General features: G+C 42.3%; 1 protein-coding gene across 1 annotated transcript in view; it reads left to right on the plus strand.

The window, feature by feature from the left end:
- The window catches only part of LOC141147981 (uncharacterized), a 181,948-nt gene that overhangs the window by 62,918 nt on the left and 96,913 nt on the right, over positions 1 to 22,117 (plus strand). Inside the window, exons 9-10 of the mRNA XM_073635137.1 lie at positions 461 to 802; positions 5,877 to 6,170. Coding sequence (XP_073491238.1) covers positions 461 to 802; positions 5,877 to 6,170 — 636 coding nt within the window. The remainder of the gene's footprint in view (positions 1 to 460; positions 803 to 5,876; positions 6,171 to 22,117) is intronic.

The following is a 22,117-nucleotide window of genomic DNA, read 5'->3' on the forward strand; positions in this document are numbered from 1 at the left end:
AAACTACGCCTTCTTCATTAGTCACTGAATCTGCACCATCGGCTCCACATGGAACTTGTTATATGCCTGCTACACCATTGGCGGCTTGGCACCTCTTTCTCCCCTTCCCATTCTTTTGATGCAAAAAATTGCCCAATTCGACTGTGCTTTCAAAAATACCTCTAGTAAACCTCTTCAGCCTGTAGATGCTATTGCAGTCTGAAGATGGCCATGTTAATGTGTTTAATACTGTTAGATACATTTAGAGCATTAAAAAGTAGCAGGCTATTTTTATCTGATCATGGTATTTATTAAAACAGTCTAACAGGAAAAAGATGTATAGAGTTACTTTGGTGTTAGCGAACAAATAATAACGTTGATCAATTTGGCTACTAGTTTTCAGTGACCTTTGATTCAAGATGTGGTTAAGGTGCAACTGTATGAACCAACTTAATTAAATATTCCGCATTTTTACTTTTAGATTTTCCTTGGCATCCAAGAATTGAAGAAATCACCCCAATCCTTTTGCAAGTACAGAAACAATCTACGGTGAAGTGTAAAGTGTCTGGCTATTTCTCCAGAGACACGAGAGTGACTTGGTTAGAGAAGAAGGGAGGATCTATAATGGACTGTACTCAGAATACAGACTACACCATCTCTGAAATAAAACATGAGAGAATGGCTAATAATTCCTATCATTGCTCCCCTTCTCTATACTTCATACCAAAATCAGTCACTGAAGATCTGGAGATTATCTGCAGAGTGGAACATCCCAGCCTGGAACACCCAATAGAACGAAGCACAGGACTGGCTAGGACAAATGGTGAGTCTGTTACAGAAATTTTATAGGAACACACTAAAAATACCCAAGACCAAACAGCCATTGCAGCAACAAAACTAATGCTGGGAAATAATGTGAATCAGTGACAGTGAAAATATATCACCTCATTGATGCCAATATAAAGTGAAGTTAAAGGGGTGCTCTTAGTGCCATTACTACTAATATTATTGAAGACTTAGTAGTGTGTAACTAGTATTTCCCTTGACTCGACTGTTATATTTTTGGAGTCTTTTACATTTATTAGGAAACAGATGAATCTTTGAAAAATTGTGCAACGTGAGAGGCATCACATGATTTAGAAGATTATCATTTAATGCTTATGGGTACTTTAGGATGTTATTAGAAGGGTCTTTATCATAGAACTGTGTCCCGGATATGAACAATTAAATATTTACATATTCTTAACAAGCAGAAAATGAGCTTAAAACACGTCCCCACTAACCTCTGAGGGTGCAGGCACTGTTCAGCAATCTATCCTCAAAGTTTACAGCAGAGACACATGCACAGCTACCCTGCTCAAACACCCAGAATCTCATCTTTTCCAAATACCCCTTCTTAGCTCAGCTTGCCATGTTTTCCCCTCCGGCAGTGTCTTAGTAGCTCAGCTCTTCCTGCCTCCCTTCTCAGCAAAGATCTTCAGCTCAGCTCATTTTTAGCTCCCCCTCCCTTTTTCCAGCAGTTACTCATGAACTTAGCTCACCCATCTCTACCTCCCAGCAGTGACTCGGTAGCTCAGCTCCCACTGTTGCTCTTACCAGCAGTAACTTGGCAACACAGCTAACCATGATCCTACTCCTAGCAATGACTCAGCTGCTCAATTCTCCCCTACTACCTTTGCCAGCATTAAGCCCCTTGCAAACGGGATGGACTACGCCAAGCGCAACTGCCTGCTCAGCGAAGGATTGTGCACTGATCCCCACTGAGCAGGAGGATGACAGGTTTGTGCTGCTCTGCTATGCAGAGTGGATACGATCACAGACCGATATTCTCTATGGGGCGGTCGGATGGAAACGGACTGCCTGTCTGTTTTCATCCAGCTGTCATCTGATCTGATCTGCCAGGCAGATGGGGAACAGATCTCCATCCTTCTGTTTTTAGCGGACGGGATCGGATGCAGGTGCATGTCAGCGGATACATGTCTGCTGACATCTGTCACTCCATAGAGAGCAGTGAATGGTCCGATTCGGTCTGCCAGAAAAACTGACAATCAGAGCCGATCGGTCCGTCAGTGTGAAAGGGGCCTTCAGTTGATAGCCTTCCCACCATCTGATGTTTAAGGTAAACAAAGATCAGGTGCACAGGAAGAGGGGGAAGAGAAATGTGCCAATGCCCAACTTGAACGACTTCACTGATTCTCTTTGAAATTTGAGAACAAATTTCTCCATAACGGCACCTTCAGAGGTCAGTGAGAATTTGTTTTAAAGCTTATTTAGGTGTCATTAAGACATGCTGATGTCCATAACCTGTCCACAGTTCTACCTAAAGAAAAATTATCATCAACATACTTGTGTGATATCATGTTGGTAGACTGTACTATGTAACAGTTAGGAAAAGATGGCAGTGACACTAAACGTACCCATCTGACATCATTCTAATTGAGTCTGTTTTTAGCCTGGTTTTGTCTGGGACTTACTGTTTGTAGCAATAACCCCCCCAAGGAGCTGCTGAGTTAAATCGGGCTGTTACCGTCACCTTTTTACCTTTAGTTTCACCAATACCAGAACTTAGAGTCCATGTTGAGCTTTGTCTCCGACAATGTAGGCACCAGTCACTTTAGTACTTTTTCAATGCTTTAATAGGAAGTAACTTGAAGAAGTAGCAGGAAAGAGGTAGAAGAAGAGTTGCAGGGAGGTTCAAATACCTTTTCTTTAGCACACTAAGGAATTTGAGATCTTGGGGAATGATTATACCTTCACTCCAGGATTAAATCTTTGCCCACCTGGATAGGTCTCTCTCACTGACCTAGCAGCTGGAGCGTAGCACGAACAAAAAGTCTTTCCCACAGACTTTAGAAGAGCGATCTAACTGTACGATCCTCTGCCACAGGACGTAGTAGTTTTAGATGAACAGTAACACAGTACCAGAACCTTTAAGCCGACCCGGCAGTTGTGTGATAGATTAGATTAAGATGCGTCCTCCAATCGAGTCACCAGGCCCCTCTTGAGACACCAGCATTCCGCTCGGTCCTCTCCGAAGACGGGTCCTCCCCTGGGTCTTCTCAATTGTCTGGCTTCTTCCCCCAGGACAGACAGCAGCAGTAGGCCCCAGACAGGCTTCTGGGCCTACCTGCACGGCTGCAGCATCGCAGCCCTCCGGCGTGGAGGGCCACGAAGTAAAACTCCCCGTCACATACCTTTAGGCCAGGAGGGCCAGCAGGTGAAAGAGAAAGAAAAATGGCGTCTGCCCCTTAAGTAACTTCTCCCAGAATGCACAGCAGCGGACCACCTCTGCTGAGTTGCCTCCGAGAAAGAAGAGCACTCAATATACTTCAGCTTGTTGCTTTCCATTCCAACACTGACATATGGTGACAACGACACCTACAGGCAACAGTGCGGAACTGCACGCAATACAGCCAATGCTGGAACAGAGGCTAATTTAGCCCTAGATTAAATTTGAACTATGTACAGCACAGATAACCCACTAAATTTACATATAAGCGGTAGATTAGAAATCTACCAGAGCTACATGTATATACAGTATATACTGGTGATTTTATATTCAAACCAACTTGTCAAAGAATTGGTGAATGTTACCATTTGGGCACAGGTGAAGAGCTGTTTTTGGACAATTAAACTACATACTATACAGTTGTGCCCAAAAGTTTGCATTACCTGTCAGAAATCGTGAACTTTTGGCATTGATATTGAAAATATGTAACATAAATCGGTGCTGCGCAAATAAACCAACTGCTGAATAACAATGAAACAAGTCCATGAAACAATGAATCTTAAAAAACTCAAGATATCAGCAACTGTGTGAAGTGTCAAGTAATAGGCATGCAAGTGTTCAGAGTGAGTCCAGCCCATTCACCACAGACAATACCAGCCTCTCACCTCCCTAATGCGACCAGAACAACCTAGTGCTCTCCGTATGCAGATCACTTTATTAAAAAGATTAAAACATTACTTACAAACAGAGCACTTGAACCAAGTGCATTTATACAGACATATCCGTGTACCACCAACCAAGAAGATGGCCGCGGGTGACGTCATACGTAGCTCCCCCCCTTCCGGTGCCACATTTAGCACCTTTGGGGGGGGAGCGGGTATCTGTTTTTTACAGGTACCCTGTCCCCACTCCCAGGAGACCAGGCCGCTGCGAAGTACATCAGCAGCTCAGCTCCTCTCCTCCTCCCTTCTGATGGGCCAGTGAGAGAGCGCAGCGCTCTTTGCGCATGTGCAGTAGGGACCCGGCCGTAAAGCTGAAAGGCTAAACTGCCGGGCTCCGGTGCAGACATCGCTGGACTCCAGGACAGGTAAGTGTTCCAATGTTAAAAGTTAGCAGCTACAGTATGTGTAGCTGCTGACTTTTAATATTTAAAGGGGGGCGGGCGGAACTCCTCTTTAAAGATAGTGATCATACGAAGACATTTATGATCAAATAATTGTTTGGCTCCTTTTTAAATCATAATAAAAACAGAAATCACCCAAATGGCCCTGATGAAAATTTGCCATCCCCTGGAACCTTTGGCTTTGGTAAAGACACACAAGTTGACACACACAAGTTAAAATGACAATTAAAGGTTAATTTTCCACATCGGTGGCTTTTTAAATTGCAATTAGTGTCTGTGTATAAATAGTCAATGAGTTTGTTAGTTCTCACATGGATGCACTGAGCAGGCTAGATACTGAACCATGGGGAACAGAATGGAACCTTTAAAAGACCTGCGTAAAAAGGTATGAAACTTTATAAAGATAGAAAATAAAATAAAAAGATATCCAAAGCCTTGAATATGCCAATCAGTACTGTTCAATCACTTATTACGAAGTGGAAAATTCAGGGATCTCTTGATAGAAAGATTGTAACCACAACTGCCAAAAGAACTGTTCTGGATACAAAGAAAAACTGGTGGACAGAACATGGAAGTGTGTGTGTAAATACAAGTCCCTGTTCTGTTCTGAGAGGAGTGACAGATTGTGTGTTCCTATTAGCTAGGAACCAAGATCCGTCACTTCCTCTAGTCAGTCCCCTCCCCCTTCAGTTAGAATCACCTCCCAGGGAACACAGTTAACCCCTTGATCGCCCCCTAGTGTTAACCCCTTCACTGCCAGTGACATTTTTACAGTAATCAATGCATTTTAAAAGCACTGATTGCTGTATAAATGCCAATGGTCCCAAAAATGTGTCAGAATTGTCCGATGTGTCCGCCATAATTTCGCAGTCATGATAAAAATCGCAGATCGCCGCCATTACTAGTAAAAAAAAACAATAATAATAAAAATGCCATAAATCTATCCCCTATTTTGTAAGCGCTATAAATTTTGCGCAAACCAATCAATATACGCTTATTGTGATATTTTTTACCAAAAATATGTAGAAGAATACACATTGGCTTAAACTGAGAAAAAATGTGCTTTTTTTAAAAAAAATGGGGATATTTATTATAGCAAAAAGTACAAAATATTGTTTTTTTTTCAAAATTGTCGCTATTTTTTGTTTAGAGCACAAAAAACAAAAACCGCAGAGGCGATCAAATATCACCAAAAGAAAGCTCTATTTCTGGGAACAAAAGGACATCAATTTTGGTAAAGCGTCGTACGACCGCGCAATTGTCAGTTAAATCGACGCAGTGCCGAATCGCAAAAAAGCTCTGGTCATTCAGCAGCCTGAAGTGGTTAAATAAAATATTTTTTTTTGTCATGATCAGTCATATTTTTAATGTCAATTCCAAAATTTCATAATTTCTGCCAGGGTGTGTAAAATTTGAGCACTTTATACATAGACAGATATTATTATTATTATTGTTGGCATTTTTATAAAGTATCATCATATTAAACAGCCGTTGGATATAAAGATGTATTATTTGCTATCTTTAAACTCTCTCATCTTCTTCTAGTTGCCCCCCAGGAGAATAATGTGAAGTTTACCATCTCTGGATCAGACCATGTGGTGTGTTCTCTGAGTTTAATGAGGTTTTACCCCCAAACTATTTCCATTACATGGACCCAAGGAGAAGGAAAAAAAGAAACTATGAGCTCAACCAAGAAAATAATTCAGACCAATGATGAGAAAACCTTTGATGCTATAAGTGAGTGTGTCGTTCCCCTGCAATATTTCAAGTCCTCGGTGCGTGTGACCTGGACACATGAGTCCCTGAAGGAGCCTGGAACTCGAGACCTCCATATGACAGGTAATACAACCTAAAGAGCGGTCATAATAGAATTGTTCTACAAAATATCACAAAATTTACACCTTTAATCACCTCCCGCTCATATATATTGTCAAATGACAGATGGGCAGCGGCTCTTTCGTTCTGGGACGATGTCATATGATGACGTCCCACTCGCACCGCAGTGCGGAAATCAGTTTTGCACTCTGTCCCTGGGACACGGTGCATCACTGATCTCGGTAAAGAGCCGAGGACGAGGCTCTTTACCCATGTGATCAGCTGTGTCCAATCACAGCTGATCCCATATAAACAAGAAAATGGTTGTTATCGGCATTCCTCTCCTTACACTGACAACGCGTCAGGAGAGGAGAACCAATTAGCGACATTTTCTCACAGGGGAGACAGTACAGATAATCAGGGCAGCCCCAACAGTGCCCAGCAGTGATGCCAATCAGTGCTGCCAGTCAGTGCCCATCAGTGAACAAGAAAAAACTGAAAAAGAAGGCGCTTGGTATATTGTATATACGATACCCAATATAGAAGCACTCCACCCCCCAGGGGGGGGATTGCAATAAAACCTCCTGAAAATCGTACTTGATAGACTTAGCAATACTTTCACATGAGTAGTTCCATCAGTGCTGCTCATAAGTGCCACCTATCAGTGCCCATCAGTTCACATCAGTGCTGCATATTAGTGCCTCCTCATCAGTGCCAACTCATCGGTGCCCTACAGCGCCATCTCATCAGTGCCCATCAGAGCAGCCTCATCAGTGCAGATCAGTGAAGGAGAAAAATTACTTATTTACAAAAGTTTATAACAGAAACTAAGAAAAACTTATTTTTCAAAATTTTCGGTCTTTTTTATTATTTTTGTTAGCAAAAAAACCAAAACCCAGTATTGATTAAATACCACCAAAAGAAAGCTTTATCTGTCTCCAAATAATTGTAAAAATGTAGTTTGGGTACAGTGTTGCTGAAAGCTGAAAATTGGCCTGGGCAAGAAGGGGGGTAAAAGTGCCCAGTATGCAAGTAGTTAAAATGGGGTTTTCTCCCTCAAGAACCCAAATTGTAGAACATTTGTTCACTAAGCAATGTGTATCAGAAAAGAAATGCATTTTTTTCATAAAATACACATGTTCCTCATTGTTTATCCATTTCCCCACCCCAGGGCTGCTAATGCACTTACTCCAGCATTGGTTTGCGCAAAAGTTATATCGTCTACAAACGTGCTATATTTATGGAATTTTTTATTTATTTATTTATTATATTTTATTATAAGTCAGCGACTTATAGCAGGACTGCAATATAGCAGCAAGTAAATCGGACTTGCTGACACTTTTGAAACTTTTTTTGGAAACAGTGACACTAATACAGGGATCAGTGCTAAAAAAAGATGCACTGTCACTGTACTAATGACACTGGCAGAGAAGGGGTTAAAATCTAGGGCAATTAAAGTGTTAAATATGTTCCTAGGAAATGCTTTCTAACTGTGTGGGGGGAGGTGCTTGTACTGTGGGAAGGCAGAGATCTGTGTTTCTGCTTAGCAGAAACACAAGATCACTGTCTTCCCTTGTCGCAGAACAGCGATCTGCCTTGTTTACATAGGCAGACCGTCGTTCTGCCTGTGCCTCCAAAGATTGCCGGGTCCTGGGGGACATCGAGTCAATCACAGCGAGAGGCAATCAGCGGGTCCGGCGGCGCTACCTAGACACGGAAGTGTAGAATCACATACCTGTGCGTGATTCTGCGCACAGGAGCCACCGCTGCCTTGCAATAAATGTACGTGGGGCGGTTGGCAAGAGGTTAAAGAAGAATTTCACCTTTTGCAAAAAAAGGAATAAATGCACCCATATTGCAAGAATCAAATATGTGCATTTATTTTTTTTTTGCATTTGAAGGTGCGATGCTCTGGCTTCTGCAGACTGTTGCTCCAGCTCAGGTCCCTACTGAGGTATGGACCTTCAGTTACATAGTTGGGAGAAGTATCAATGTACTACAAGTGCAGAAACGTAACCTCACTTCTGGTCCAGAACTACAGTCTTTCTGCCGCAGTGGCGAATGGGACCCATAGTTTTTTAATTCAATACTCTCTGTGAATTAATGATCCACCAAATTTGACAGGAACCAGCAGAGGGGGCTATGCATGCTGACCATTTTTTTTTTTTTAAAGGTTAACTTTTTATTATTTTTATAAAAAGATCAATATTGGTTACACAGATGTACAATCATAGCAAGCATTGCTTTAGTCATATTGCAATACGTTGAAAAGGTATATAGGTTTACATTACACATTAGTATAAAACGTCTTACAGCACATTTTATTGTAGTCAAGGGTAATTTCAAACATTTGCTACACCATAGTATTTCTACACATCGCTATAGCCTACTAAGCAGGTGGTATAGTGATCTCTGAGCTTACCCATGAGTTCCACATTTTAAAGAACTTTCTGGGGCATCCTCTAGCTTCATATGTTAGCTTATATAGTGGTATCAGGAGCGTAACTACCACCATAGCAACCCATGCCGGCGCTATGGGGCCCACAGCCGAGTGGGGCCCAGTGAGGATAAGAGCACCGCCGGCACAGTCTCCCAGAGAGAGGAAGAGAGAGGAAAGGAAGAGGCGAGCTGTCCGTATCAGTAGAGAGCTGAATTGCCCGATGTAAGAGCTTTCATTAGAACTTCCAGTGTTCCCGGGGCTCATGTCACATAGCTCCACCTTTTGGCCCAGTTCCTTTGATAGACAGAACGCCGATCCAATGCGGGACATGTGACGTCATCAAAGGCGTCGGGCCAAGAGGTGGGGCTATGTGACAATGAGCCCCGGGAAGACAGGAAATTCAAATGAAAGCTATTACGGCGGGCAATCCCGCTCTCTGCTGATCCGGGTGGCTTGCCTCTTCCTCTGCATAGGTGGGGCTGTATGGGGCACAGGCAGACCAGGCTGTATTGGGCACAGGTCATGCTGTATTGGGCACAGGTCACGCTGCATTGGGCACAGGTCACGCTGTATGTGGCACAGGTCACGCTGCATTGACACTAGGGCAGCTGTGGGGGGGGGGGGGGCTGTTTGCAGGGGGGCCCCATACAACATTTTGCTATGGGGCCCTGCTATTTCTAGTTACGCCCCTGAGTGGTATGGCTTGATTGATAATGGTGAGCCAGAACTTTATAGTCGGAGTGGAGTGGGATTTCCAGTGCATAGTTATTGTTTTTTTAGCATAAAACAATACTATCCGTATAAAAGACTGTGCATTTTTGGATAAGCCCTCATCATCAATGTAGCCTAGTAGGCATCTAAGAGGATTACAAATGTTCGGTATTTTAGCTACAGAGCTGATGAAGACCGTAACTTCTGACCAGAACCGCCGTATCGGGGCACATTCCCACATTACATGGAAGAACGTGCCATCAGCCTCACCGCATCTTAGGCATAGAGGATTAGACAATTTCTTTAGTTTAAATAATAATTTTGGTGTGAAGTATGCTCTATATAGTAGCTTGGTCTGGACCACTTTGTCCCTCGAAGAGATGACAGAGGGGACCTGCAAGGGAAGAATCTCCCCCCATATCTCCTCCGTCAGCTCAGGTATATCTGAACGCCATTTGTGTTCAATAGTAACAAGCCTAGTAGTTGTGGAGTGGAGCAGAGTTTTATAGTAAGAGGAAATTAATTTAGCGTGAGAGGGATCAGTCAGCAAGAGTTCAAACTGGGAAGATTTCATCTCTATATTTCGCAGCCCAAATTGTGCAGTTGCTGTGTGTCTTATCTGCAGGTATTGAAAGTAGGCCGTACGTGGGAGCCCAAAGTCTCTCTGGAATTCTACAAAGGATCTAAACATATTACCTGTAAATAAGTGCAAAATTGTTTTCACCCCTTTCCTGGACCAGTATCCTCCGTCAGTTCTCTGGTTAAATTCTGGTAGAGAAGGGTTTCCCCATAGTGGGGCATTGGGAGAATAAACAGCTTGGGTACTGGGTGGTATTAGTTTGGAAATTTTAAAGATCTGCAGGGTCATGGCATTTACGCCTTCCCTCCCTCTAAGTGACATGCGATGTATTAGATTTTGGAGGGATTCGTATGAGGTGAGGATAGCCGCCTCTACTGCAGTAGCTGCATTGTTGGCCTCAGGAAAGAACCACCAATGGGCATGCGCCATTTGTGAGGCAATATAATATGTTTGGAGACATGGAAGTGCCAGACTCCCCTCCAAGATAGGTAATTGTAGAGTATGTTTCGCAATCTTCACCACACCTCCTCTCTATAGAAAATTGATGATTATGGAGTCTATTTCTTTAAATTTTAAATTTGGCTTTGGTGTTATAAATTGGTGAGTTACTTAGAACATAAAGGAATCTCGGAAGGTAGATCATCTTGAAAACATTTATTCTCCGTAATAACGAGATTATTCCATGTTTTCAGGGTGGTTTTTAATCTATTAATAAGAGGGTCTAGATTAATCCTAGCATATGAGGAGATAGGGTGTTCTATCAGAACCCCTAAGTATCGACAGGTATTCACTATTTGTAATGGGCATTTCGGGGGTAGTATTATTTGTGTCTCTCGGTCAATCTGAAACAGAAGGGATTTGTCCCAATTGACCTGAAACCCTGAAAAGTGGCCAAATCGTTGGATAATCTCCAGCAGGGCTGGGAGGGACGACTGAGGGTCCTCCAAATATATCAACATATTGTCTGCATATGCATGCTGACCATGGTATACCCTAAATATAGGTGTAACATGAAACATAGTCTGAAAGGTAGAGTTTGCTTTAAGTTTTTTCAATTACATGACCACAATACATTTTGTATGAGATTTTAATGATTGGGGTTAGATTTCATTTAACCACTTGCCACCAAAAGATATACTGGTACATCGCGGCAGTTTGAGTGGTTATACCGGGGCCATGGCTGCAGCTACAGTCATGACCCCAGTATTTTTTTTAGAGCCGAAGATGCTCTACAATGTAAAAGTGATCCTAGTGGCTAATTAGCTGCTAAATCGCTTTTACAGGTGGTGGAAGGGGTCCTCTGGTGCCTCTCCGGGCTATCCTGTCCCACTGGGGACCCGAGACAGAATCCAGTGGTTCTGCTGGCTATTTATAGAGCTGACCGGGGACCAGAACGTCCCCAATCATCTCTATGGTGTAAGAGACCAGAAGCGATGAATATTTTGTCACTTCTAGTTTGGGAAGAATGTAAATAATCCATTTGTAGCACGACCCCCTTGGGGACTGCTTGGATTTACCTGCTCATCTGCACCACCATGACCTTGTGAACATTCCAACCCACCTGACACTCTGGGTTCAGACATCTTTGCACACCTTAAAGTAAAAACTCAAACAACTCAGTGTGTTTACTGGAACAATTCAAAGAGGATATTGTTACACAGAGGAGGCAATAGATCTACTGAGCTTTGGGTAACAGTCTTAACTCAGCAGAGGAATTACTCTACAATAACACAAGTCAAGATAGTTTGCAGATAACAGTATATAATATACACACATGTACAGTAGAATACTACTTGAACCTGACCTCAAAGGATAAGCAAAGGTTAAGTATTTATACTGGCAAACGTCTAAAGGAGGAACCCAGGCTGGCCTAATAACCTTTAATCCTAATGAAAAATCTGGCTTAATAGAAATGGTATGAGTGCCCTTTAAGGAGAAATGAGAGCAATGTCCCCGTTGCAGGCCTGATGGTCTTCACCAGCAGTCAGAGCTCATTAACTATATCCAATAAGATGCAGCAACATGCAATGGGATTTCTTGAAATGGAAGAAGCTAAAATATGTCTATGTACAGTGTTCAAAGATAGGTGCAGTAAAGTATTCCCAAGGTAAAGCTGTCTGTACACAGTGTCCCAGTGAAGTAATAAGGAAAAGTTTGCAAAGGTGGGCAATTACCCTTTCACCAACGACCAGGCTGATTTAATGCCTTCTGAATGGCAGCTCCCAGAGCGATGCTCATGCAGCGGATCCGCTGTGATGATCTCCCGATGCGAAGCTCGAAGCACAGGTTGTCGGATGACCGAGGTGGTGCTGGATGGATGTCTGATGAGCAGCAAGCAGTGCTAGGCCCTTTTTATCCGGTTTGGAATGTTGTACCCCACATGGTAGGCTGTGACCTCACTCTTCATGCACGGAGAGGTCCATCATGCATCAGGCCCAGGAGGAAGAGAGCATGGGACGAGTCTCTGGCTTCTTTTATAGCTCCTCCGAGCAATCTCCCTGATGGTAGCAAAGATCCCTGGGATATGTAGTCCAGGTGTATAGTCATGCGGAGCAATTGCCATTTTGAGGAACTACTAACCCCACAATCTCTTTAGTTTGGCTCACAAATATGATATCAGTTAGTAACGCTGGGCACTAGAGGGACATGTGATATATAGAAATACTGGAGGATCACTGTACTTTGCAATTGTAGTCCACATCGCTACATCTTTTTGGATTGGGAAAGCATCTGTTCAAACCAACCTTGGTTTGATCAGAATTTTTAATGACAGATGAGAGATCTGGGGTCTAATAGACCTGTCTCAGTAAAGAGGACCTGTCATGCTTTATTACAATCACAAGGCACGTTTACATTCCTTGCGATAGCAATAAAAGTGATAAAAAAAATTAAATCTAAACTGGTAACCTGTAAAGGCTTTCAAAGCATCACCTATAAATAATATAATGTACAGTGCCTTGAAAAAATATTCATACCCCTTGAAATTTTACACATTTTGTCATGTTACAACCAAAACGCAAATGTATTGTATTGGGATTTTATGTGATAGCCCAACACAAAGTGGCACATAATTGTGAAGTGGAAGGAAAATGATAAATGGTTTTCAACATTTTTTACAAATAAATATGTGAAAAGTATAGCGTGCATTTGTATTCAACCCCCCTGAGTTAATACTTTGTAGAACTACCTTTTGCTGCAATTACAGCTGCAAGTCTTTTTGGGGATGTCTCTACCAGTTTTGCACATCTAGAGATTGACATTTTTGCCCATTCTTCTTTGCAAAATAGCTCAAGCTTTGTCGGATTGGATGGAGAGCATCTGTGAATAGCAATTTTCAAGTGTTGCCACAGGTTCTCAATTGGATTTTGGTCTGGACTTTGACTGGGTCATTCTAACACATGAATATGTTTTGATCTAAACCATTCCATTGTAGCTCTGGCTGTATGCTTAGGGTTGTTGTCCTGCTGGAAGGTAAACCTCCGCCCCAGTCTCAAGTCTTTTGCAGACTCTAACAGGGTTTCTTCTAAGATTGCCCTGTATTTGGCTCCATCCATCTTCCCATCAACTCTGACCAGCTTCCCTGTCCCTGCTGAAGAAAAGCATCCCCACAACATGATGCTGCCACTACCATGTTTCACGGGGGGAATGGTGTGTTCAGGGTGATGTGCAGTGTTAGTTTTCCGCCACACATAGCGTTTTGCTTTTAGGCCAGAAACTTCAGGTTTGGTCTCATCTGACCAGAGCACCTTCTTGTAAGGGGTTAAATCTGCTTAGACCTGGACAATCAGTGAGAATTCTTTCAGAGCTCTGGAAGCACCCAATGCACACAAGAGAGTCGTTCAATGAATGCTTGCTTTTAATGGTAAGGGTCGTACCTTTATACAAATTATGGACAAAGAATATTGCACAAAGAAAAGGAGGGAGGGAGGGAGGACAGAGTTCATCACATGAGGCATAATTCCTATATAAACATATAGCATCTCAGACATAGTCTAAACTAGTATTTTAGCTGATAGTTGATATTTTCTAAAAACATAATTTAATCTATTTAATGCTGACGTTTTGACTTTGTCTGAGGACATCATTTCAAAACCAGTTCTTACCAGACCTTATCTATCCTGTGGTCATTGTGACAAACAAGACCCTAAAATAAAGATATTCCTCTGTCAGCTATTTTAACGTTTTAGTCATGTTAACTCTGTCTCATCCTTCACTTCTTCCACATGCTTGCTGTGTCCCCCACATGGCTTCTCGCAAACCGCAAATGGGACTTTTTATGGCTTCTCGCAAACTGCAAACGGGACTTCTTATGGCTTTCTTTCAACAATGGCTTTCTTCTTGCCACTCTTCCATAACGGCCAGATTTTGTGGGCCTCTTGGCTGCTTCTCTGAATAATGCTCTCCTTGTTCTGCCTGCCAGTTTAGGTGGACGGCCATGTCTTGGTAGGTTTGCAGTTGTGCTATACTCTTTCCATTTTTTCGGATGATGAATTGAACAGTGCTCTGTGAGATGTTCAAAGCTTGGAATATTTTTTTTATAACCTAACTGTGCTTTATTCTTCACAACTTTATCCCTGACCTGTCTGGTGTGTTCCTTTGCCTTCATGATGCTGTTTGCTCACTAAGGTTCTCTAACAAACCTCTGAGGGCTTCTGAAGTAGAATAATGATGAATTGAACCAGGCAGGACTTCAGTGATGCAGGTTTATTAAAAACATCTGGGAACATACAGGTTTATGTTCAAAGTATTACAAGACGCAGGTCTAATTTATACAGTTTCTTACAATGCAAGCATATTAGGTACAACATGATTGTTGCTAAGATCTATGTCAATGTACCTAACCATCTGACACTTGTCATACAACCAGACAAACGTATTCATTACCAGAATTCCGACATGTTTATTAACCCCTTCCCACCGAGGGTACACAGATGTGCGTACTCGGCTTTCCAGGGTTATACGTACCCTCCCGCTCCTCCCGTATAACAGCCGAGGCAGCTGGGGACGGACTGGAACGAAGCCGTGAATGGCTTTGTCCCAGCCTCCTAATAGTAAACACGGAATCGACGTCATGACGTCACTTCCCGTTTACCCGGCTGCCAATGGCGCCGGTTTAAAAAAAATACACAGTATTCAGAATCGCCGTTTTCGGCGATCTGAATACTTTGAAGTGAAAAGGAGGGTTTGGGGGGTCTTTTAGACCCCCGATCCCTCCATAAAGAGTACCTGTCACCACCTATTACTGTCACAAGGGATATTTACATTCCTTGTGACAGCAATAAAAGTGATCAAATTTTTTTTTTTTAAACACAATTAATAAATATAAAATTAAATAAAATAAATAAGAAATACATTTTTTTTTTTAAAGCACCCCCGTCCCATTGAGCTCGCGCAGCAAAGAAAACGCATACGGAAGTCGCGCCCGCATATGTAAACGGTGTTCAAATCACACATGTGAGGTATCGCCGCGATCGTCAGAGCAAGAGCAATAATTCTAGCACTAGACCTCCTCTGTAACTCTAACCTGGTAACCGTAAAAAAAATTTAAAGCGTCGCCTATGGAGATTTTTAGGTACTGTAGTTTGTCGCCATTCCACGAGTGCCTGCAATTATAAAGCGTGACATGTTTGGTATCTATTTACTCGGCGTAACATCATCTTTCACATTATACAAAAAAATTGGGGTAACTTTACTGTTTGTTTTTTTTTTAATTCATGAAAGTGTCCCTTTTCCCAAAAAGTTGCGTTTAAAACACCGCTGCACAAATACCGTGTGACATAAAATATTGCAACGATCGTCATTTTATTCTCTAGATTCTCTGCTAAAAAAATATATATAATGTTTGGGGCTCTAAGTAATTTTCTATAAAAAAATACAGTTTTTAACTTGTAAACACCAAATTTCAAAAATAGGCTTAGTCATGAAAGGGTTAAAATGATTTATAACTGTTTTTGTCTGTGGCTTTACTCATTAAAATACGTATATAGAGAAAATATGGCACCCAGTCATATTAAATCAAACCCTCCTTGTCCTGATAATACTTCACCAACTCAAGGATAACAGATTTACGACTTTGGGAAAATTAACTTGCAATAACCCCACCTTATGTGTTATATGTCCTACAGTTTTTAACTATACAATCATATATGTATGTATTCATATATTGGTTTCACAAAAAGGTACTATATTATTTACAAATTATATTACATATATATATTTATATACATACTACACATACAAAGCTAACTGCTTTATTCAATATTGTCTAATTATTAATATATACATACATACACATCAGTGTTCTCTTATTCAATGTATTTTACCAGTTTTAATGAGGACACAAGCAGACCTTTTTGACCCTGTCAAACTAAATTAATATACATAACTTTCCCATATTCCACATAATTCCTTTTTAAACCACCAGTATAAGAAGTTTTATCACTTATTCTTGGCAATGTTTATTTATTACCTTTAAGGAATGTTATCTTATCAGACTATAGTTCAACTGCTGTCAAAGTGTTTCTCTTCTAAGCAGTTGACTTAAAAACTTACAATTAACTATTCTGTATTATAAATATTATTGTATTAACTCCTATAAATTAATAACTTTTCTTAATATTGAACTAATATTAATATTGATGATATTTCCACTACTACTACACTAATAATAATATGAATAATAATTATATGAATAATAATAATATGAATAATAATTATATTATCAATAAAACATATGTACATTAATATTATTAATATGAAATACATTGGCTAATATGAAATTCTGCTGCATATTTCCCCCCATTGAGGCTTTACACAAGCCTCACAGCAATTACAATACAGATAACCCACCATGCCCTTGAGAGACCCCCATGTACCCGACACTTATCATATAAATTGTCCAAAAAAATCAGTCCAATAAAAAACATATTGCATCTTCTTCTGTAGCTGCAAAGTCTTCTCCATGTGTGGCACCGGCACGGAAGACATAGTTGTCAGTCTCAGTGGCATCGTGATCATCCTTGCCACAAATTTCTTGCAACAGACAACAGTTACTAAGCAATAGGAATGAGCCGAACACCCCCCAGTTCGGTTTCCACCAGAACATTCGAACATGCCAAAAAGTTTGTTAGAATATGCGAACACCTTTAAAGTCTATGGGACACGAATGTGAAAAATCAAAAGTGCTAATTTTAACCGACCGCCTCATGACGATATACGTCCGCAGAATGGCGGTAAACAGCGGCAGAGGAAGTGATGTCATCTCTCCTCGGCTCGGTATTTTCCGTTCCGGCGCCGAGGAGAGAAGACATCGATGTGAGTGCACAACACACACACAGTAGAACACGCCAGGCATACTGTACACCCCCCATCACCCCGATCACCTCCCCCCGTCACAATGACACCAAGCAGTTTTTTTTCCTGATTATTGCATTGGTGTCAGTTTGTGACAGTTAGTGTGGTAGGGCAGTTAGGGTTAGCCCCCTTTAGGTCTAGGGTACCCCCCTAACCCCCCTAATAAAGTTTTAACCCCTTGATCACCACCCCGTCGCCAGTGTCACTAAGCAATCGTTTTCTGATATCTGTATTAGTGTTACTGGTGACGCTAGTTAGGGAGGTAAATATATAGGTTCGCCGTCAGCGTTTTATAGCATCAGGGACCCCAATATACTACCTAATAAAGGTTTTAACCCCTTGATTGCCCCTAGTTAACCCTTTCACCAGTGATCACCCTTTAAGTGTTACGGGTGACGCTGGTTAGTTAGTTTATTTTTTATAGTGTCAAGGCACCTGCCGTTTATTACCTAATAAAGGTTTAGCCCCCTGATTGCCCGGCGGTGATATAAGTTAGGTTTTAGGGTCAGATAGGGTCTGCGTCGCCCCAGGCAGCGTCAGGTTAGCGACAGTACCGCTAACACCCACGCACGCACCATACACCTCCCTTAGTGGTATAGTATCTGAACGGATCAATATCTGATCTGATCAGATCTATACTAGCGTCCCCAGCAGTTTAGGGTTCCCAAAAACGCAGTGTTTGCGGGATCAGCCCAGATACCTGCTAGCACCTGCGTTTTGCCCCTCCGCCTGGCCCAGCCCAGCCCACCCAAGTGCAGTATCGATCGATTGATCACTGTCACTTACAAAACACTAAACGCATAACTGCAGCGTTCGCAGAGTCAGGCGTGATCCCTGCGATCGCTAATAGTTTTTTTGGTAGCCTTTTGGTGAACTGGCAAGCACCAGCGGCCTAGTACACCCCGGTCATAGTCAAACAAGCACTGCAGTAACACTTAGTGACGTGGCGAGTCCCATAAGTGCAGTCCAAGCTGGTGAGGTGGCAAGCACAAGTAGTGTCCCGCTGCCACCAAGAAGACAAACACAGGCCCGTCGTGCCCATAATGCCCTTCCTGCTGCATTCGCCAATCCTAATTGGGAACCCACCACTTCTGCAGCACCCGTACGTCCCCCATTCACACCCCCAACCAAATGCAGTCGGCTGCATGAGAGGCATTTTCTTTATGTCCTCCCGAGTACCCCTATCCAACGAACCCCCCCAAAAAAGATGTTGTGTCTGCAGCAAGCGCGGATATAGGCGTGACACCCGCTATTATTGTCCCTCCTGTCCTGACAATCCTGGTCTTTGCATTGGTGAATGTTTTGAACGCTACCATACACTAGTTGAGTATTAGCGTAGGGTACAGCATTGCACAGACTAGGCACACTTTCACAGGGTCTCCCAAGATGCCATCGCATTTTCAAAGACCCGAACCTGGAACCGGTTACAGTTACAAAAGTTACAGTTACAAAAAAAAGTGTAAAAAAAAAAAAAAATATATATATAAAATAAAAAAAAATAGTTGTCGTTTTATTGATCTCTCTCTCTATTCTCTCTCTATTGTTCTGCTCTTTTTTACTGTATTCTATTCTATTCAATGTTTAATTGTTATTATGTTTTATCATGTTTGCTTTTCAGGTATGCAATTTTTTATACTTTACTGTTTACTGTTGTAGCACTAACTCACGGTGGAGCTGCTAGTTTAAGGTTTAAGTGGGTCTGTTACCTTCACTCTGCTTCCCTCTGTTTCACCGGCACCGAGTCAAGGGTTCCGTTGAGTTTACTCCTGAACGACACACGCACCAACACTGGAGTACGTTTTCAATGCTTTATTAAAACAAACGACTTAGGAAGTAGCAGGGAAGAGGTAGAAAGGAAACTTGCAGAAGAAACTCAAATATTCTCTGGTAGGGTTCTCTTGACAAAATGTCCTGATAGAATTCAAGTACTATTTGAAATGCTCTCCCCTCTTGGGACACACTCCTTGCTCGTCTGGATAGGCCTCTCTCACCGGTCTAGCAGCCAGCACGCAGCACAAATCAAAGTCTCTGCCACAGACTTGTTTGGGAACAAAATCCGTACGATCCTCTGCCACAGAATGTATTGATTTTCTGCAGTGAAAGTCAGTCACAGTGCTTGAACCCTTTAAGCCGAGCTGGCAACACTATGCTGTAAGTTACTTTTGGATACGTCCTCCAACCGTGTCAGCAGGTCCCTCTATAGACCAGCACGCTGCGTGATCCCTTCAAGACGGGTCCTCCCCTGGGATCTCCTCGGTTGTCCAGCTTCGTCACACAGGACCGACAGCTCAGGACCATTCCTCGGCCGCGGTGGCAGGCCCCAGACAAGCCTCTGGACCCACCCCTGTGCCGCTGTATCGTGGGCCTCCCGAACGGAGGACCACAAGGTAGCTCCTTAACACATACCTGTAGGCAAGGAGGGCCAGCAGGTGGCTGTAAAAACGAACCCCAAAATATGGTGTCTGTCCCATAAATACCCTCGCCCAGAATGCAACTTGGAGGACCACCTCCACCGAGCGTGCCTCCGGGACAGAAGAGCATCCATACGCTTCAACACATTGCCTTTCCAACCCTGACCAGTGGCAACAGCGACACCCACCGGTCAGCACGGAAACACACACAACGTCAGCCAAGCTAGAACAAAGGCAAACTTTAATCTTCCTAACGCACAATTTACTAAATTTACCTAACATGCGGTAGATTGTAAATCTACCAGCGCTACACTGTGTTTTATTGTTAACCATTTTTTTGTCTTCAGGTACGCCATTCAGCTGCAGCGCGGATTTATTTATCTTGACAGCAACAGCGTTTGCTCCCACGATATATAAAGCCGTGACTCCAGCGGAGGTGATATATGCCGAAGCATGGGGGCAGCAGGGGCGGAGGAGCGATTTGCTCCTACCTTTTGCGGGAGGATGCCCCCATGCTTCGGCATATATAAATGGTGCATGTATGCCCATCATTAGAAGTGGGTGGATGAAGGGAGGTATTCTAATGGTGGGCATACCCACCGATCAATCTCTTTTTTTGTTCAGCCCACAGGCTGCATGAAAAAAAAAGATTACAATATATGCCCAACAAGGACCAGCAACGTACTGGTATGTTGCTGGACTTTGAGTGGTTATACCAGAATAATGCCTGCAGGTTTAGGTATCATCTTGGTATCATTCTTTTCAGCCAGCGGTCGGCTTTCATGTAAAAGCAATCCTAGCGGCTAATTAGCCTCTAGACTGCTTTTACAAGCAGTGGGAGGGAATGCCCCCCCCCCACCGTCTTCCATGTTTTTCCCTGGCTCTCCTGTCCCAACAGGGAACCTGAGAATGCAGCCGGTGATTCAGCCAGCTGACCATAGAGCTGATCAGAGACCAGAGTGGCTCCAAACATCTCTATGGCCTAAGAAACCGGAAGCTACAAGCATTTCATGACTTAGATTTCGCCGGATGTAAACAGGGCCATTGGGAAATTGGGAAAGCATTTTATCACACCGATCTTGGTGTGGTCAGATGCTTTGAGGGCAGAGGAGAGATCTAGACCCCAATTTTTTCAAAAAAGAGTACCTGTCACTACCTATTGCTATTCCCTGAGATAACAATAAAAATGATTAAAAAAAATGAGAGGAACTGTTTAAAAATAAGATAAAAAAGCAAAAAAATAATAAAGAAAAAAAAAAAGCACCCCTGTCCCCGCCTGCTCTCGCGCAAAGGCGAACGCAAGCGTCGTTCTGGCGTCAAATGTAAACAGCAATTGCACCATGCATGTGAGGTATCACTGCGAAGGTCAGATCGAGGGCAGTAATTTTAGCAGTAGACCTCCTCTGTAAATCTAAAGTGGTAACCTGTAAAGGCTTTTAAATGCTTTTAAAAATGTATTTAGTTTGTCGCCACTGCACGTTTGTGCGCAATTTTAAAGCATGTCATGTTTGGTATCCATGTACTCAGCCTAAGATCATCTTTTTTATTTCATCAAACATTTGGGCAATATAGTGTGTTTTAGTGCATTAATATTTAAAAAATGTGTATTTTCCCAAAAAAAATGCGTTTGAAAAATCGCTGCGCAAATACTGTGTGAAAAAAAAGAATGAAACACCCACCATGTTAATCTGTAGGGCATTTGCTTTAAAAAATATATAATGTTTGGGGGTTCAAAGTAATTTTCTTGCAAAAAAAAATAATTTTTTCATGTAAACAAAAAGTGTCAGAAAGGGCTTTGTCTTCAAGTGGTTAGAAGAGTGGGTGATGTGTGACATAAGCTTCTAAATGTTGTGCATAAAATGCCAGGACAGTTCAAAACCCCCCCGAAATGACCCCATTTTGGAAAGTAGACACCCCAAGCTATTTGCTGAGAGGCACGTCGAGTCCATGGAATATTTTATATTGTGACACAAGTTGCGGGAAAAAGACAAATTTTTTTTTATTGCACAAAGTTGTCACTAAATGATATGTTGCTCAAACATGCCATGGGAATATGTGAAATTACACCCCAAAATACATTCTGTTGCTTCTCCTGAGTATGGGGATACCACATGTGTGAGACTTTTTGGGAGCCTAGCCACGTACGGGACCCCGAAAACCAAGCATGCTTTCTAAGGGCGTAATTTTTGATTTCACTCTTCACTGCCTATCACAGTTTTGGAGGACATGGAATGCCCAGGTGGCACAACCCCCCCCCCAAATGACCCTATTTTGGAAAGTAGACAACCCAAGCTATTTTCTGAGAGGTATAGTGAGTATTTTGCAGACCTAACTTTTTGTCACAAAGTTTTGAAAATTGAAAAAAGAAAAAAAAAATGTTTTCTTGTCTTTCTTCATTTTCAAAAAAAATGAGAGCTGCAAAATACTCACCATGCCTCTCAGCAAATAGCTTGGGGTGTCTACTTTCCAAAATGGG

Source organism: Aquarana catesbeiana, linkage group LG06, assembly GCF_042186555.1.
Source record: "Aquarana catesbeiana isolate 2022-GZ linkage group LG06, ASM4218655v1, whole genome shotgun sequence".
Lineage (NCBI taxonomy): Eukaryota > Metazoa > Chordata > Amphibia > Anura > Ranidae > Aquarana > Aquarana catesbeiana.